Raw genomic sequence first — 17,421 nt, forward strand, 5'->3', positions numbered from 1 at the left:
GGACAATCAGCCAACATAACAAGATTAGATTCAAGTCTGACCAAGGGGAATCTTTGTTCGAGGAGCCATCCAGTAACATAAAATGCCAAATTAAGTAAGTAAACTAAAGTTTCTTTCCTACATCACTCAGGTTTCCTCTAGAGGCAAATTTTAAGCCTCAGCCAGGTAGTTTGAGGGAAGGAAACAAATTTGCTGTTCCAAAAAGTCACACATCAGGGGCGAAATTCTCCGACCCCCAGCAGGGTCGGAGAATTGCATGGGGCCGCCGAAAATCCCGCCCCCGCCGTGGCAGAAATTCTCCGCCACCCGGGAAGTGGCGGTGGCGGGAATCACGCCACTCCGATCGGCGAGGCCCCTGCGGCGATTCTCCGGCCCGCGATGGGCCAAAGTCCCGCCGCTGGGAGGCCTCTCCCGCCGCCGAGGTTTGAACCACCTCTGGTGGCGGCAGGATCGGCAGCGCGACCGGGCCCCCGGGGTCGGGGGGGGGCGATTGGACCCCGGGGGGTGCCCCCACGGTGGCCAGGCCCGCGATCGGGGCCCCCCGCTCAGACTCCGGGCCAGTGCCCTGGGTGCACTCTTTCTCCTCCACCATGGCGGAGGCGGAAAAGAAACCCACATCGCGCATGCACCGACCAGCGAAAGCCTTTGGCCAGCCCCACTGCCGTCGGTTTTTTGCGCCAGTCTTCTGGTGCCAACCGCTCCGGCGCGGGGCTAGCCCCCAAAGGTGCGGAGAATTCCCCACCTTTGGGGAGGCCCGACCACGGAGTGGTTGGCGCCACTCCCCTACGCCAGGACCCCGTCACGCCGGGTAGGGCAGAATCCCACCCCAGAATTGCAATGCCAAGTCTTCATTTTATTTCAAACCCCACCGAGGACTAAAAATAGGCCAAGCGCACAAAGGCAAGGCAGAAAACATATTTGATACATTAGTACAAATTTCACAACAATCCAGAATAGTTCAAGCGTTTTACCAGAGAAATTCTATAGCTTTGAAATTGAATCAACGATGAGAACAGTTTTAAAACATTTACAGTAGTTTCGAAGGTTAGCGGATTGCACCACAAATAATTGCTACGCTATTAAATAAATTGAGTTGAGGCAAATAGCATGGATGCATTTGGTTGGAAGTTAGATAATTATTTGAGGGAGAAAGAAATAAAAAGATCTGCGGATAGGTTAGATCAGGGGTGGGCAAACTACAGCCCACGGGCCGCATGCGGCCCGCCAAAGGTCTTTATGCGGCCCACCAAGATCAAGTCATAAAAAAAAAATAAATAAAAATAAATTGGCGGGGGGCGGGGGCTGTTGGGTTACTGGTATGGGGTGGATACGTTGACTTGAGTAGGGGGATCATTGCTCGGCACAACATGTGTTTCATGTGAAGTTTCTACTTTAAAATATTAATTAATAAAAATTACCGTATATACTCGCGTATCCTTCGATCTCGCGTATCATGCGACCCCTAAATTTTCGGCCCAAAAATATGCTTTTATGGTATACCTCATGTATCATGCGAGTCACTTTTTTGACATGACAGCTGACACTCAGGTAAGCTTTCCGCCTAAAACTGCCGAATGAGAAACAGCTGTTTTGCTGTTTCTAATCACGGAACTAAACCCGATAATAAACAGTCACGGTACCCAACAGGTGACACAATCGACCCTTAGCAAAAATGAAGAAAAGATCAGCGAAGAAATATACAGCCAAATGTAAACTGCAAGTTGTTGCCGAAGCGGAACAAAGCAACAATGTTAAAGCTGGAAACCTGTTTAGTGTCGGAGAAAGCGGTGTCCGAAACTGGAGAAAGCAAAAAGAACAATTGATGGCAAGTCCTTCCTATAAATGTGCAAATCGCGGGTCGAAATGTAATTGGCCGCAGTTAGAAGATGAAGTCTCAAAGTGGGTGTCCGAAAATCGGGAAAATGGTTACATAATAACACGATCTAAAATAAGACTTTATGCTTTACGAGAAGCTAGAAACATGGACATGCGTGAGTTTACTGCAAGTCCCGGATGGTGTACACGGTTCATGAAAAGACATGACTTTGTGTTAAGAAGAAAAACAAAAATTGCACAGAGACTCCCAAAAGAATTAGAAGAAAAAGTATTAAGTTTTCATAGATTTGTTATCAAACATCGCAAAGCTAACAGCTATAATTTATTGTGCATTGGAAACATGGATGAGACACCCGTGAATTTTGATATGCCATCAAACTCAACCGTTAATAAAGTCGGCGAAAAAAGTATCTTTATCAAAACTACAGGGCATGAAAAGACACATTTTACGGTTGTACTAACGTGTATGGCAGATGGGACGAAACTTCCTCCAATGGTCATCTTCAAACGGAAATTAATGCCCAAGCTAAAATTTCCAAGTGGTATCATTGTCCATGTCCATGAAAAAGGTTGGATGAACGATAATGGCTGCATTATTTGGCTGAAGAGAGTTTGGGAATCAAGAGCAGGTGGTTTACTACGCCAAAAAAGTTTACTTGTTTGGGATATGTTTAGGTCACATCGAGTGGATGCCGTTGTGAAAGCTGTTCGCGAGGCGAACACCGATATAGCGATCGTTCCAGCTGGCTTGACTAGCGTCGTTCAGCCACTTGACGTATCCATCAATAAGCTATTTAAAGACAATGTAAGGAAGAAATGGAATGACTGGATGATGGAAGGAGAGAAATCATTTACGAAGGGAGGGAATATGAAGGCTCCGGATTTGGCTCTATTGTGTTTGTGGGTAAAAGAGGCATGGGCTGGGATAGATGGCGATTTGATCGTTAAAGCATTTAAAAAATGTGGAATTGCAAATGCTTTGGATGGAAGTGAAGATGATGCTTTATTCGAAGATGTAGGAGAAGAGGATGAAAATATTGAAGACCTGGAAGATGATCAGTATGACGACTGCCTCGATGAAGAAGAATTCCAAGCTTTATTTGACGATGACAATGAAAGCGAATTCGAAGGATTTTAGTTTACCTGCATTAGTTTGTTTTAATGATGTTTTTACATTTTAATAAATGTTAAATAACCAATGTTTTCCTGTTTCATATATTATTATGTTCAAAAATAAATACCTGTATAACAGTTTCATTGACTACTGGATGCTATTTGACTTATCTTGGCCAGCACTTCACACCCGCAATTTTTGTATCTCGCGTACCATGCGACCCCCGAAATTTAGGCTTCAAATTAGGTGCTCAAAAGTCGCATGTTACGCGAGTATATACGGTAATTGTTTTTTTTCTTTAAACTGAGTTACTTTGTTTTTCAAATAAATGTGTTTCATGTAAAGTTTCTACTTTAAAATATTAATTAATAAAAATTAATTGCTTTTTTTTTCTTTAAAAACCTTTTATTTTGGCTATTTTAAATATTAATTATTTTACTTAATATACTATGCGGCCCTGTAAAATTGTGAATTTCTGAATGTGGCCCTTGCACGGAAAAGTTTGCCCACCCCTGGGTTAGATGATGATGTAGAATGTGAAGGGGTAAAAATGGCCTGTATAAACTTTAGTCTCACCCGACTGTCTTTCACAGGCGATTTTTCGGTCACTTTTCTTTTGAACACTTGTAACACCTCTGTACAGTCTTCCAGGTGGGCCTCAGGTTCCCAAGTATCATCTTCAGAAGAATAGCCTTTCCAGTGAACTCTGTACAAGACTTGACCCTGTTAATATAAATCAAATCCATATTAGATATGAACTGCCAAACCAGACAATATTGCCAGATACTGAATGCGAGATAACATCCAGTAGTATCAAATTAAGTTAGTTTAAAATAAATCTTAAAAGCAAATCAACTGTCTCATAATTCCAGGATTAAAATAGCCCATAAATTCAAATATTTTAAGATTTGAATTACTCCTTTAATAAAATGCCTTCACATACATGCATCTAGTGATGGATAAATCAAAATATTAGATACATATTCACCTCATGACACACTTTGTGGGATAAGAATTATCTTTTTCTAGAGAGTTCCAAGTCCAGTTGCAATTCAAGTACATCTAAGCCTGTAAATTAGGGACAACTAATAGATTTGCTTCATGATCCCCTTATTTGCAGGTTCCTTAATTTCAAAACAATCCTGGCACATACACTAAACCGGAAAAACCAAATGTCCGAGGATCGGCTTTTACCACCTATAACATTCCTCATTCCCCACAACTGTCATGTGGGATTTTGTCCAACTCTGGATGACATGAAGTTTCTCTCTCTCTCCCCCCTTCCCCACCCCAAATTGCCATTCTGGGGTGTTTTTCCATTGAAGCAGGAATGTTCCAATTCGGAGGTCTGCCATCTTGGTAGTGCTGTGCAAGAGCTTCAAGAATCAGGAAGCCAACCATGAACAAGCAAATAGGAGAAACTCAGGTGGCATTGGAGTCCTTGGTCCTGGCATCCTCTTCCATTACCCCTGCATCCTTTTAAAATCCTCCTTTTCACTGCATCAATAGCCAAATGATGTAGCAACCCACTGTCTAATTGCCTTCAGTTTAGAAACCTGCCTTCCCATTTAGTTCAACTTTACTGGCTGCTCATTTCGGTACTGCCACAATATTTTTTAAATTCTCCTCCTTTGTCACATTTTCTCCCAAATTTACACCCAACAATAAACAATAATCAGTAACGAATGTAATGCCAATCCCCATATCAATAACAATCCCATCCTCCCACCAAACCCCCAAACATTAGCCCGCATGTTAACATAAACAAATGACAAAAAGGAATCAGGAATCACCCATAGTCACCATTAACACAAGCAGACCTTCTCCCTCCAACCCCCCCTAATGTTCGATGTGATCCAATTCTCGAAAGTGGATAATGAATAAACACCCATGAATTGTAGAACCCATCCATCCTTCCCCTCAGTTCAAATTTGACCTTCTCAAGAGTCAGGAATTCCAGCAGGACCCCCTGCCACGCCAGGGTGGAAAGGTTGATCTCCACCCTAACAGGACAGACATTGGGCGATCAACGAGGCAAAGGCTACATCTGCCTCCGTGCCCTTTTCCAAACCCGGCTGGTCCGACACCCCAAATATGGCCTCCCGAGGGCCCGGGCCCAGTATCATGTGCACCACTTTAGAGATTACCCTAAACACCTCCTTGCAGTAATCTTCCAGCTTGGGACAGGACAAAAGCATATGACCCCCCCCCCCCCCCCCCCCCCCCCCCACCCCCGGAAGTATTCACATATATCTTCTAACCCCTCTCATCCTCGCCCTTGTAAGGTGTCTATACACCACCTTCAGCTGTATCAGCCCCAACCTCGTACACGAGGAGGAGGCGTTTACCCTCCTCCATATCCTCTCCCAACTCTTCCTCCCACTTTGCTTTGATCCCTTCTAGCAACGCCTTCTCCTCCTCCAAAATAGCCCATAAACCACCGATACTATCCCTTTCTCCAGTTCCCCTGTCATCAGCACCTCCTCCAGCAATGTGGAAGCTGGCTCTACTGGGAAGCTCTTTATCTCCTTTCTGGCAAAGTCTCGAACCTGTATGTATCTAAATATTTCCCCCTTCTGCAGCCCATACTTCGCTCCCAGCTTCTTCAATCCCGCAAAATGACCCCAAGAAACAAATCTTTTAGTGTCCTAATTCCTTTGTACTGCCCCAATTATATGTTGTGATGCTCCTGGTGACCAGAAAATTATAGTTCCCACCCACCTAGCACCAATCTCTAATCTTCTAGTCATCTTTTCCCTTCACTAAGATACCCCATATCTTTGATTCTATGAGGCAAAACTATGTCAAAACAACTCCTGAACATCAACATTCAATTTCCAGCAATCCAGCATCTTCATGGTCGCTCCACACGAGCATGCCATTGTGGGCAGGTAATGTAGAAGGCAGGGAGGTGCACTGCAGCAAAAAATCTTACGTCACCATTGTGTAAACAAGATTCCCTTTAAACTTTAGTTGTGTGTAGTCAGTTTAGGGTGTAGCTCCTTTAAAAAATTTTATTACTGCCATTCATGTGCAAATTATATCATAGAGCGTGGCCTGCATGTTAACTTCCAGACTGCTGCACTGCCACGCACCCTCACAGGTCAACAGGAAGAGTGTACATAAATAAACAAATAACAGCAATCTGGAATTCCTTTAATGAGTCCACTAGTTATTCCAGTACAGTTTCCAGCTTTTGTGGAATGCAAGTTCTTTACCCAACCTACATAACAGCAAAGACATATAAGAACATAAGAACTAGGAGCAGGAGTAGGCCATCTGGCCCCTCAAGCCTGCTCCGCCATTCAATGAGATCATGGCTGATCTTTTGTGGACTCAGCTCCACTTTCCGGCCTGAACACCACAACCCTCCCTTTATTCTTCAAAAAACTATCTATCTTTACCTTAAAAACATGTAATGAAGGAGCCTCAACTGCTTCACTGGGCAAGGAATTCCATAGATTCACAACCCTTTGGGTGAAGAAGTTCCTCCTAAACTCAGTCCTAAATCTACTTCCCCTTATTTTGAGGCTATGTCCCCTAGTTCTGCTGTCACCCGCCAGTGGAAACAACCTGCCCACATTTATCCTATCTATTCCCTTCATAATTTTAAATGTTTCTATAAGATCCCCCCTCATCCTTCTAAATTCCAACGAGTACAGTCCCAGTCTACTCAACCTCTCCTCATAATCCAGCCCCTTCAGCTCTGGGATTAACCTAGTGAATCTCCTCTGCACACCCTCCAGCGCCAGTACGTCCTTTCTCAAGTACAGAGACCAAAACTGAACACAATACTCCAGGTGTGGCCGCACTAACACCTTATACAATTGCAACATAACCTCCCTAGTCTTAAACTCCATCCCTCTAGCAATGAAGGACAAAATTCCATTTGCCTTCTTAATCACCTGTTGCACTTGTAAACCAACCTTCTGTGACTCATGCACTAGCACACCCAAGTCTCTGAACAGCGGCATGCTTTAATATTTTATTGTTTAAATAATAATCCCGTTTGCTGTTATTCCTACCAAAATGGATAACCTCACATTTGTCAACATTGTATTTCATCTGCCAGACCCAAGCCCATTCACTTAACCTATCCAAATCCCTCTGCAGACTTCCAGTATCCTCTGCACTTTTTGCTTTACCACTCATCTTAGTGTCATCTGCAAACTTGGACACATTGCCCTTGGTCCCCAACTCCAAATCATCTATGTAAATTGTGAACAATTGTGGGCCCAACACGGATCCCTGAGGGACACCACTAGCTACTGATTGCCAACCAGAGAAACACCCATTTATCCCAACTCTTTGCTTTCTATTAATTAACCAATCCTCTATCCATGCTACTACTTTACCCTTAATGCCATGCATCTTTATCTTATGCAGCAACCTTTTGTGTGGCACCTTGTCAAAGGCTTTCTGGAAATCCAGATATACCACATCCATCGGCTCCCCGTTATCTACTGCACTGGTAATGTCCTCAAAAAATTCCACTAAATTAGTTAGGCATGACCTGCCTTTTACGAACCCATGCTGCGTCTGCCCAATGGGACAATTTCTATCCAGATGCCTCGCAATTTCTTCCTTGATGATAGATTCCAGCAACTTCCCTATTACCGAAGTTAAGCTCACTGGCCTATAATTTCCTGCTTTCTGCCTACCTCCTTTTTTAAACATATCTGGGATGCAAGCATTCAATGCCAAAAATAGAACAGATGTTATGAGTGATGAGTAAAGAAATCTGCACTACACAAAACATGTCTCTCTCACCCGTTGCCACCTTGCAACTCCATGTTCCAGTTGCAAACTGACTTGATGCATTGAAGGCATTCATTATTAGTGAATGGTGATAGTTTCATGGTTCAGCTTGTATCCATTATAATGCAAGGTACTTGGAATTGTCAATAATTAGCATTTTATACTGTTGTTACTGTATACTTCAACCATTTCACTGATCTTCCATAAGTTGATTCCTGACTTGAACTTTTCTTGTATGCTCTCATGTTATGTAATCCCCTCAGTTTGAACCCTGAGGGAGCTGCTTATGAGGGAAATTGAAATAAAAGACAGAAGGAATAAGAAAATAAGGATAACACGGTAAACAAAATGCAAGAAAGGGAATGAATACGCCAGCAAGAAAAAGGGCAAAGTTTAAAATGAAGAATTAAAAAAAACAATAAATTCATGGATGTGCAGAAGTTATCCTTTGTGGAAAAGGAAATGGCTCAGATGACAGTCCCAGAATCCAGTGTCAGTCTGAATTATTTATATCCCTTCAATTCTGTTTTATTGGAACCAACTATCTGCATGGTTAGAGATCCAAATCAACCCATAGAGGTCCAGTTCACTACAGCTACGTATCACCATTATGGTTTTGTACACCCACCAAATTGGAGAAAAAGCAAGAGAAAGAAAGGTTTCACATTTATATAATGCATTGCATGGCCTTGAAATATTCCAGAGTGTTTAACATCCAATTAAGTACTTCTGAAGTGCAGTCACTGCTGTAATGCAAAAAAAATGGTAGCCACCTTACACACAGTAAGACTCTACAAAAAGCCATGTGATTAGTGGCATGGTGCAAGGACAACAATCTCTCCCTCAATGTCAGCAAAACGAATGAGCTGGTCATCGACTTCAGGTAGCCAAGTGTTGTACACACCACTGTCTGCATCAATGGTGCCGAGGTGAAGTTGATCGACAGGTTCACATTTCTTTTTTCTAAAATGTTTTTAGTCTGCTTTTTCACATTTTCTTCAAAACCCACCAACAAACAGTACCCTGCCTTGGGAAAGCAGGCAGCATAATCAAAGACCCCTCCCATGCAGGTTATTCCCTCTTGCAACCTCTTCCATCGGGCAGCAAATACACAAGATTGAGAACACACACCAACAGATTCAAAAACAGCTTCTTCCTACTGTTACTAGGCTCCTGAATGACCCTCTTATGAACTGAACTGATCTGTCTACATATCTTCTCTACTGTTGTTAGCACTATACTCTGTATGCTCCACCCGATGTCCAGGTATTTATATTACGTATTTATTGTATGTCCCATGTTTTTTCATGCATGGAATGATCTGCCGGAACTGTACGCAGAACAATACTTTTCACTGTATCTCGGTACACATGACAATAAATTGAAATCTAAAACCTAAATTTTAATGGATAAGTCTTGCCTCACAAATTTGATTGAATTCTTTGAGGAGGTAACTAAGTATGTAGATGAAGGTAGAGCAGTTGATGTCGTATACATGGATTTTAGTAAGGCGTTTGAGAAGGTTCTCCATGGTCAGCTCATGAAGCAAGTAAGGAGGTGTGGGATAGAGGGACATTTGGTCAATTGGATAAGGAACTGGCTATCACATAGAAGACAGAGGGTGGTGGTGGATGGAAAATTTTCAGACTGGAGACCTGCGCTGTACCACAGGGATCAGTGCTGGGTCCTCTGCTATTTGTGATTTTTATCAATAACTTGGAGGAGGAGGCTGAAGGGTGGGTCAGTAAACTTGCTGATGACACCAAGATTGGTGGAGTAGTGGATGAGGTGGAGGGCTGTTGTAGGCTGCAAAGAGACATTGATAGGATGCAGAGCTGGGCTGAAAAATGGCAGGTGGAGTTTAACCCTGATAAGTGCAAGGTGATTCATTTTCATAGGAAAAATTTGAATGCGGATTACAGGGTCAACGGCAGGGTTCTGAGGAATGTGAAGGAACAGAGATCTTGGGGTTCATGTCTACAGATCTCTGAAGGTTGCCACTCAAGTGGATAGAGCCGTGAAGAAGGCCTATAGTGTGTTAGCATTTATTAACAGGGGGCTTGAGCTTAAGAGCCGTGGGGTTATGCTGCAACTGTACATGACCCTGGTGAGACCACATTTGGAGTATTGTGTGCAGTTATGGTCACCTCACTATAGGAAGGATGTGGAAGCATTGGAAAGGGTGCAAAGGAGATTTACCAGGATGCTGCCTGGTTTGGAGGATAGGTCTTATGAGGAAACATTGAGGGAGCTAAGACTTTTCTCTTTGGAGCGGAGGAGGATGAGAGGAGACTTAATAGAGGTTTGTAAGATGACGAGGGGGATAGATAGAGTGGACGTTCAGAGACTATTTCCTCGGGTGAATGTAGCTGTTACAAGGGGGCATAATTAAGGTTCAGGGTGGGAGATATAGGAGAGACGTCCGAGGTAGGTTCTTTACTCAAGAGTGGTTAGGGTGTGGAATGGACTGCCTGCTGAGATAGTGGAGTCGGACACTTTAGGAACTTTCAAGCGGTTATTGGATAGGCACATGGAGCACACCAGAATGACAGGGAGTGGGAATCTTGGTTTCAGACAAGGCTCGACACAACATCGAGGGCCGAAGGGCCTGTTCTGTGCTTTACTGTTCTATGGTCTAAATCTAGATATTAGTTTTGTGATCTTGGTTGAAAGAAAAATATTAAAAAGCATACTGTGAAGAGCTCCCCTGCTCTTCAAAATATTGGCATGGATCTTTTAAATCCATCTGAGGAGGCACAGGACTTGTGTTCCAACTGTATGCACTGGAGTGCCAATGGGAATTTTGTACTCAACTCTAGGGAGCAGAACTTGAACCCGAAAACTACTGACCAAGGTACTAACATTGAGCTGCAACTGACTAGAAAACACTGATGGTCTCCAATTCCCCCACTGTTGCTGATAATCAGGTTTTACAAGTGACATGCCCTGGCACGAAATTCAACTCCTACTTACTCAACATGAATTTTAAAGGCAATGGCTTTACAATGCATTAGGATATTTTGAGGATTCCAAGTTGTACTTGAAACATACTTGATTTAAACTGTAATCCCATCAAAGTTGTAGTGCAAAAATGATTCCATAGGGGCAGCACAGCCGTGCAGTGGTTAGCACTACTGCCTCACAGCACCAAGGTCCCAGGTTCGATCCCAGCCCCGGGTCACTGTCTGTGTTGAGTTTGAACATTATCCCCGTGTTTGCGTGGGTTTTGCCCCCACGACCCAAAGATGTGCAGGGTAGGTGGATTGGTCACGTTAAATTGTACCCTATGATTCCATTATTGGTGCATGCTTTTATATCATTTTTGGGCAAAGGTTCACAAGCAGCAATAAGTTCAACATATTCAGTAAAACCAATTATCCAGTACACCTGCCACACTAGCAGCAGTAAAGTCTATCACCGGTTTCTTTCCTATAACAAATTGAGGCATTAAGTGTAAGTCTTGGCTTGCCCATGATGCACAGTAAAACCACTCATCATGCAACACTCATTCATTAAAATATTACAGGTAACGCAGTTCCAAAACTATTTGTGTATATCTGAATGTATCAAGTAACCTGATCTGTTACTCAAATCTTTTTTAAACTGCTTTGAACAAGGAAAGATAGAGAAAAATCAGAAAGTAAGTTGAATAATGGTGGACACTTGAAAGGAGATATGAAAAAAAAGTTCTAATTTCCTTGATTATACTTTTCTTGACCTGGTACACACAAAAAAATAGTAGTTATAGTCCAATTGCAAGCCAATTCCCACCAGCCCTCCATCCTCACCTTTTAAAATAATCATTCTCCAAACAATCATAAAGCTTTAAATTTATTACAAAATGGTTACAAAGTACAGAAATGTTGATCTGTTTTAACCAGATAGCTTTTCCCCTCAATTGCTTTGTCAAAACTTTTCCACACACACTGGGTCGATGAAAAGATTTTTTAAAAAATATTTGGATTAGTTTTTCTTAACTTGAGCCGAACATCAGCTCTAGCAAGTGCCAGCCAACTTGTTAACAGCTACAGTTGAGAAGGGTGGGGAAGGAAACAAAAAAAGCCAGGTTCTAGCCAAAACTGAACAACCCAAAGGTCACATGCATTGATAGTACAATCTGTTCCTTGTTGACACCCAAAAATCATTTTGCCCCCCAAAAAGGCCAAATTTCAGCATGTTTCATAGTTTAGTTTAATTTTCATTCCAACATTTAGATACACCTGTTCAGTTTATAAATTAATACCCCACTGGTTCCAAATCTTCCGATTACATTTTCCTGTGCTCAAACCAATGTAAAAATTGTGTTAAAAAGCAATCATTTAGTCAAGATAATATAATAATCTTTATTGTCACAAGTAGGCTTCACTGCAATGAAGTTACTGTGAAAAGCCCCTAGTCGCCACATCCCAGCAACTGTTCGGGTACACAGAGGGTGAATTCAGAATGTCCAAGTTACCATATAGCGCATCTTTTGGAACATGTGGGAGGAAGCCGGAGTATCCGGAGGAAACCCACACAGACACATGGAGAACGTGCAAACTCCACACAGACAGTGACCTAAGCCGGGAATCAAACCTGGGACCCTGGAGCTGTGAAGCAACAGTGCTAACCACTGATACCGTGCCGCCCAAGAGTAGGCAAGTGTGGTTTACTTAAAACAGCTAATATTAACTGAAGGACATTCTTAAACAAAAATATGTAAGCACGGTACAGATCTTTGTACCAACACCAGATTTTTTAAACTTTATCTATATAAAACGTGCTTCATGCCTCCATCAGGCCTTTTTCCCCTCTTCAATAAAAATGCAATTTCCTCTTCCTTGTAGAGTCTTCATTTCCACAAAAGTATTATTACTTAATGGGAAGCTGGTAGATAAATCATAAAAAAAGGGAACTTTTATATTTCATGGACATGATTTACTACTCTTCTCAACTGCAATCCTCCCAAAATAAAATTGCAGCTGCACTTAAAAGCAGCAATAAGTGTTTTACTGGTGAGAGCAACATCCAGCAGATGGAGTAATAGGCAGATAAACAAAATAAAATAAAACAGGGTTATTAAATATTGAAGTTTGTACTTAGTAAATCTATTTTTCTGGAATAGCTTACAAACTCTGCCAATTAATCCTTGGCTCACGATTATTAGTAATAGTTCATGATTACGCCACACATCTAATATTTCAAAATATTAATGATCTAACAATTGGAGTTACGTAATATAAACTCCAAGTAACAAATGAGCACATCTAATTTTGAATTCCTGGACCATTCAAATAAAGCAACTTTGAATCACAAAGAACTGGGATAATTTTTCAGACTTTAATGTTCCTGACAAGAAGTCTTGCTTGTCAGGGAAGCTCTAATATAGGCTCACAAACTAAGCCCCCACTGGAAGCATGTTGTGAACTTCAATTGTGTCAGAACCTGGACACCATCATCATTACATTTTATCTAAACAACCAGTGGTCTCTGTACACAAAGAAATTTTTTTTTCATTCTTTTGACAAAACTTGTAAATAAACTTCAAAAGTAAATGGAGATAGAATAATGGGTAAAAATACAAATTGACCAAATGATGAGCCAAGGCACATCCATGCACAGAATCTCAGAATTTACAGTGCAGAAGGAGGCCATTCGGCCCGTCAAGTCTGCACCAGCCCTTGGGAAGAGCACCCTACTTAAGCCCACACCTCCACCCTCCCTATAACCCAGGAACCACACCTAACCCTTTTGGACACCAAGGGCAATTTGACGTGGCCAATCCACCTAACCGGCATATCTTTGGACTGTGGGAGGGAACCAGAGCACCCGGGGGAGAATGTCCAGACTCCGCACAGACAGTGACCCAAGCCAGAAATCGAACCTGGGACCCTGGAGTGGTGAATCAACAGTGCTAACCACTGTGCTACCATGCCGCCCATTAGCAGCCCAGGAAGTTAACAATCTGTTACACCCAAGCAATAATATTTTGTACAATATTTGTGATAGTGCCTTTACGAAAAAGTTAAATAGACATTGATTAAGGAGGAGAATATGCTTAGTGCAAGACATGTAACGATACAATGGTTGGCACAGAATCTATATTTGCAGAAAGTTAACCAGAATATTTGGACATTTTGCTTCTAATACAAGATAACCAACTGTATTTCCCCATCAGAGCCAAAATATTGACCAGGATACATAAATATTCATTATGCTCCACTTGGAATATAGAATTGTTCAAAAAACAGCTTTGCTTATGACAACACAGTATGCAAGAATACCAGCATGTGGCAAAGAATACATGCCTCCTGGAAAAGCCAGCTAAGAGGGTGGCAGGGAAAAAAATTGAATAATTGGACAAGTCTTCTCAGATGTCTTTTACACATGTTAGCTGTCAACTGTGAGTGGTTAGATCAGTGGCAGACACCAACCTGTTTATACATAGATAACCTCCAAGGGACATGGATAACCTCCATGGGGCAAAGAGAGGTAGAAAGTGGGCAGGAGGAGTGACCCTCCCAAGGAGAGAAACCCCATGTACTAGGCAGGGAAGGGAATGGGACAACAGGAGGGATGCTCTCCAGGGGAACAGGGCAGGACATCCTACAAGGTTTTGGTGGCTGAGGTGGCACAGGGAGGGTGGCACAGGTACAGGCACACCCCCCCCCCCCCCCCCTCCCCCTCCCCACCCCACCCCTCTCCAGTGCTGCTCGGGGCGGAGAGAGATCCCCCAAGGGTGAGGAAGGGGGGGAAATAGGGACGGTGATCCTCCAAAATACTTCTGGAAACTATTTTAGGTTCTAACCCTGTCTACGTTTGCAATATGGCACAATTATAAATTGAACGGCAATTTTGTTCAAAGTAATCAATGCGTAAAACTTTGCTTGAACTCGGTCATGAAGAAATGTTTACTTCATGAAACAGTACGGATTATTTCTAAAAGTACTGACTTACTTTGCGGTTGCACTAAAACTTGCTCTCGCGTTTTGCTAATGACACTAATTAGGAGACGATTAGCATCGACTTGCTGTCTTCTAGTTCGTCAGGAACTTTTGATTAATCTCGTACTGAAGAAATGTAAATCGCGGAAATGGACCTGGCCTTTTCCCACAACATTACCTCCAGTGGTAGCACTGGATGGGTATGGAGGGGAAAGTGTCAGAGCAAAGCGGTGCTGTGGTTCCAGGCGCTGGGCAGGTGGGGGGAGCCGGGCCGCAGGCCTCACTTTACCATCACACACACACACACACCGCCTAGCTCCATGTTCAATAAAACGCAACTCTCCCCCACAGCCTCTCAAATAACTCTCACCTCGGAAACCTTCATGTCAACTATCCTCTCCACTTCGTACACATCTTCCTCCGCTTCGCTTTCTTGATCCGATTTTTCCGCAGCCGCCTCCTCCGCCGCCGCCATGATCGTGAACGTAGTCGATGATCAACACACCCGATCCAAGGGGCCGAGTATGGAAAAAAACTGCACAAGGAACGAAGACTGGGGGAGGGATGTTGTTGGTGCTAATGACGTCGGTTAGAACCAATCATAATGAAATCTGTCTTGATTGACACTGCAAGTAACCAATAGGAGATCACGATAGTCAACCATTGTGGCCGTCATCGTCCGTCAATGGGAATCCATCTCTCGTCCCTACCCTCTCCCGCCCCCTTCCCCCAGGGCATTGCCAGCTGGCCCTCCCCCCACTGGCCACCAGCCCCTCCCACCTAGGCCACTTGCCCCTCCCCCCCTAGGCCACCTGCCCCCCCTCGCCAGCTGCCCCTCTCCCCTTGGCAACCTGCCCCTCCCTCCTCGCCACCTCTCCCTTCGCCACCTGCCCCTCCCCCTCCCCTATCCACCCACACACACATGCGCAGCCGCCACATCCAGTCAAATAAAATATTTTCTACAGCTTTAATCACAAACCATAACCTAACGTCTTTTGAATGACATTCAGTTCAACCAATTAAAGCCCTATCGTTGAAAAAACATATTAAAACCTCGCCCGCAGCAACAACTTGCATTTATCTGACACCTTTATCCCAGTAAAACGTCTCAAGTGCTTCGTCAGGTTTGTCTGTGCCCCGCCTGGGGTAACGTGGAAAGAAAATGCAGTTAGTTGTCTTTTTTTTACAATGGAGTTAATGGAAATTGTATGGGGGCAGGGAGGGGGGGGGGCAGGGAAAGGGGCTGGAAACCGTACATAAGGAGTGCATTCGGCCCATTGAGTCTGTACCGACCCTCTGAAAGAGCACTACCTAGCCACCTAACCTGCACATCGGTGGACCATTTTATCATGGCCAATCCACCAAACCTGCACACATTTGGTCTACATTTGGAGGAAATGAGAGCACCTGGAAGAAACCCAGACACAGTGGGTTTCCTCTGGGTGCTCTGGTTTCCTCCCACAGTCCAAAGATGTGCAGATGAGGTGGATTGGCCATGTTAAATTGCCCTTCGTGTCCAAGAAGGTTAGGCGGGGTTACGGGAACGGGGTGGAGTTGTGATCTGAAGTCCGGTACTTTTTCCAAGGACCGATGCAGACTTGATGGGCAGAATAGCCTCCTTGTGCATTGTAAATTCTATGATCTTTCAGCCGGGATTAGACAGAGCGAAAGAGAGAGCGTTATGAACGTCGCCAAACACAAAGTAATGAATATAAATTGAATGTTATAATAGAATCACTACAGTGCAGGAGGCCATTTCGCCCTTCAAGTCTGCACTGGCCCTCCGAAAGGGCACCCCATCTAGGGTCTGGCCCGCCACATCCCCATAACCCGTAATCCCACCTAACCTAACTTTTTGGACACAAAGAGACAATTGATCATGAACAATCCACTTAATCTGCACTTCTTTGACTGTGGGAGGAAACCAGAACACCCAGAGGAAACCCACGCAGATAAGGGGAGAAAGTGCAAAATCTTCTTTGAGAGTGAGGACAGGTGTATTATGTGCTCTGGGAGCCCAGCAAATCATGCCCATATGTTCTGGGCATGTCCAGCATTGGGGGAATTTTGGACGGGTGTGGCAGGGACGTTGTCGAGGGTGGTAGGATCCAGGGTCAATCCGGGCTGGGGGCTCGCAGTATTTGGGGTTGCGGAGGAGCCGGGAGTGCAGGAGGCGAAAGAGGCGAGGCCCCCAAGTGTGGAGGCCTGGGTCAACGACATGGCAGGGTTTCTCAAGCTAGAGAAGGTGAAATTTGCCCTAAGGGGATCAGTGCAGGGGTTTTTCAGGAGGTGGCAGCCATTCCTGGACTTCCTGGCAGAACGATAGAAACAGACCAGCAGCAGCAGCAACCCGGGGGGAGGGAGGGAGGCGGGGGATGTTTTGTTGTTTTGTACTAAAAGGATGGGTATAGTTGTTCTGTGCCAATGTCGGGCATTAATTCATTTCCTCTTCTGTGTATACGCGGGGGGAGGGGGGGAAGGGGGGGCTTCTGTCCTGTGTATGGACGGGACGGGCAGATGTTTTGGGGGAAGGATGGGTGTTAGTTTATCTCATCCGCTGTGTATGCGTGGAGGGGGGACTGTTCTTTCTGTTCTTTGTAAAAAAAACTATCGTTTTGTTGTTGATACAGGTATTATGCAAAAATGTGAATAAAAATTATTTTTAAAAAAAGAAAGTGCGAGATCCACAGACAGTAACCCGACGCCAGAACTGAACCCGTGTCCTTGTCGCTGTGAGGCAGAAGTGCTAACCATTGTGCTTCCATGCCACCCAGTGAATTTGGATGATGG

At 43.9% G+C, this 17,421-nt stretch overlaps 1 protein-coding gene across 2 annotated transcripts in view; it reads right to left on the bottom strand.

Moving 5' to 3' along the window:
• The window catches only part of mphosph8 (M-phase phosphoprotein 8), a 116,550-nt gene extending 101,255 nt beyond the window's left edge, over positions 1-15,295 (bottom strand). The window contains exons 1-2 of one of the 2 annotated variants that reach the window (XM_038817982.1): positions 15,002-15,295; positions 3,527-3,673 (exon numbers count right to left, since the gene is read on the bottom strand). In XM_038817982.1, the coding sequence (XP_038673910.1) occupies positions 3,527-3,673; positions 15,002-15,106 (252 nt within the window). In that variant the 5' untranslated portion in view covers positions 15,107-15,295. The remainder of the gene's footprint in view (positions 1-3,526; positions 3,674-15,001) is intronic. The other variant, XM_038817981.1, reaches the window with a different exon arrangement.
• Between the last annotated feature and the right edge of the window lie 2,126 nt (positions 15,296-17,421).

The sequence above is a fragment of the Scyliorhinus canicula genome, chromosome 14, assembly GCF_902713615.1.
Source record: "Scyliorhinus canicula chromosome 14, sScyCan1.1, whole genome shotgun sequence".
Classification (NCBI taxonomy): domain Eukaryota; kingdom Metazoa; phylum Chordata; class Chondrichthyes; order Carcharhiniformes; family Scyliorhinidae; genus Scyliorhinus; species Scyliorhinus canicula.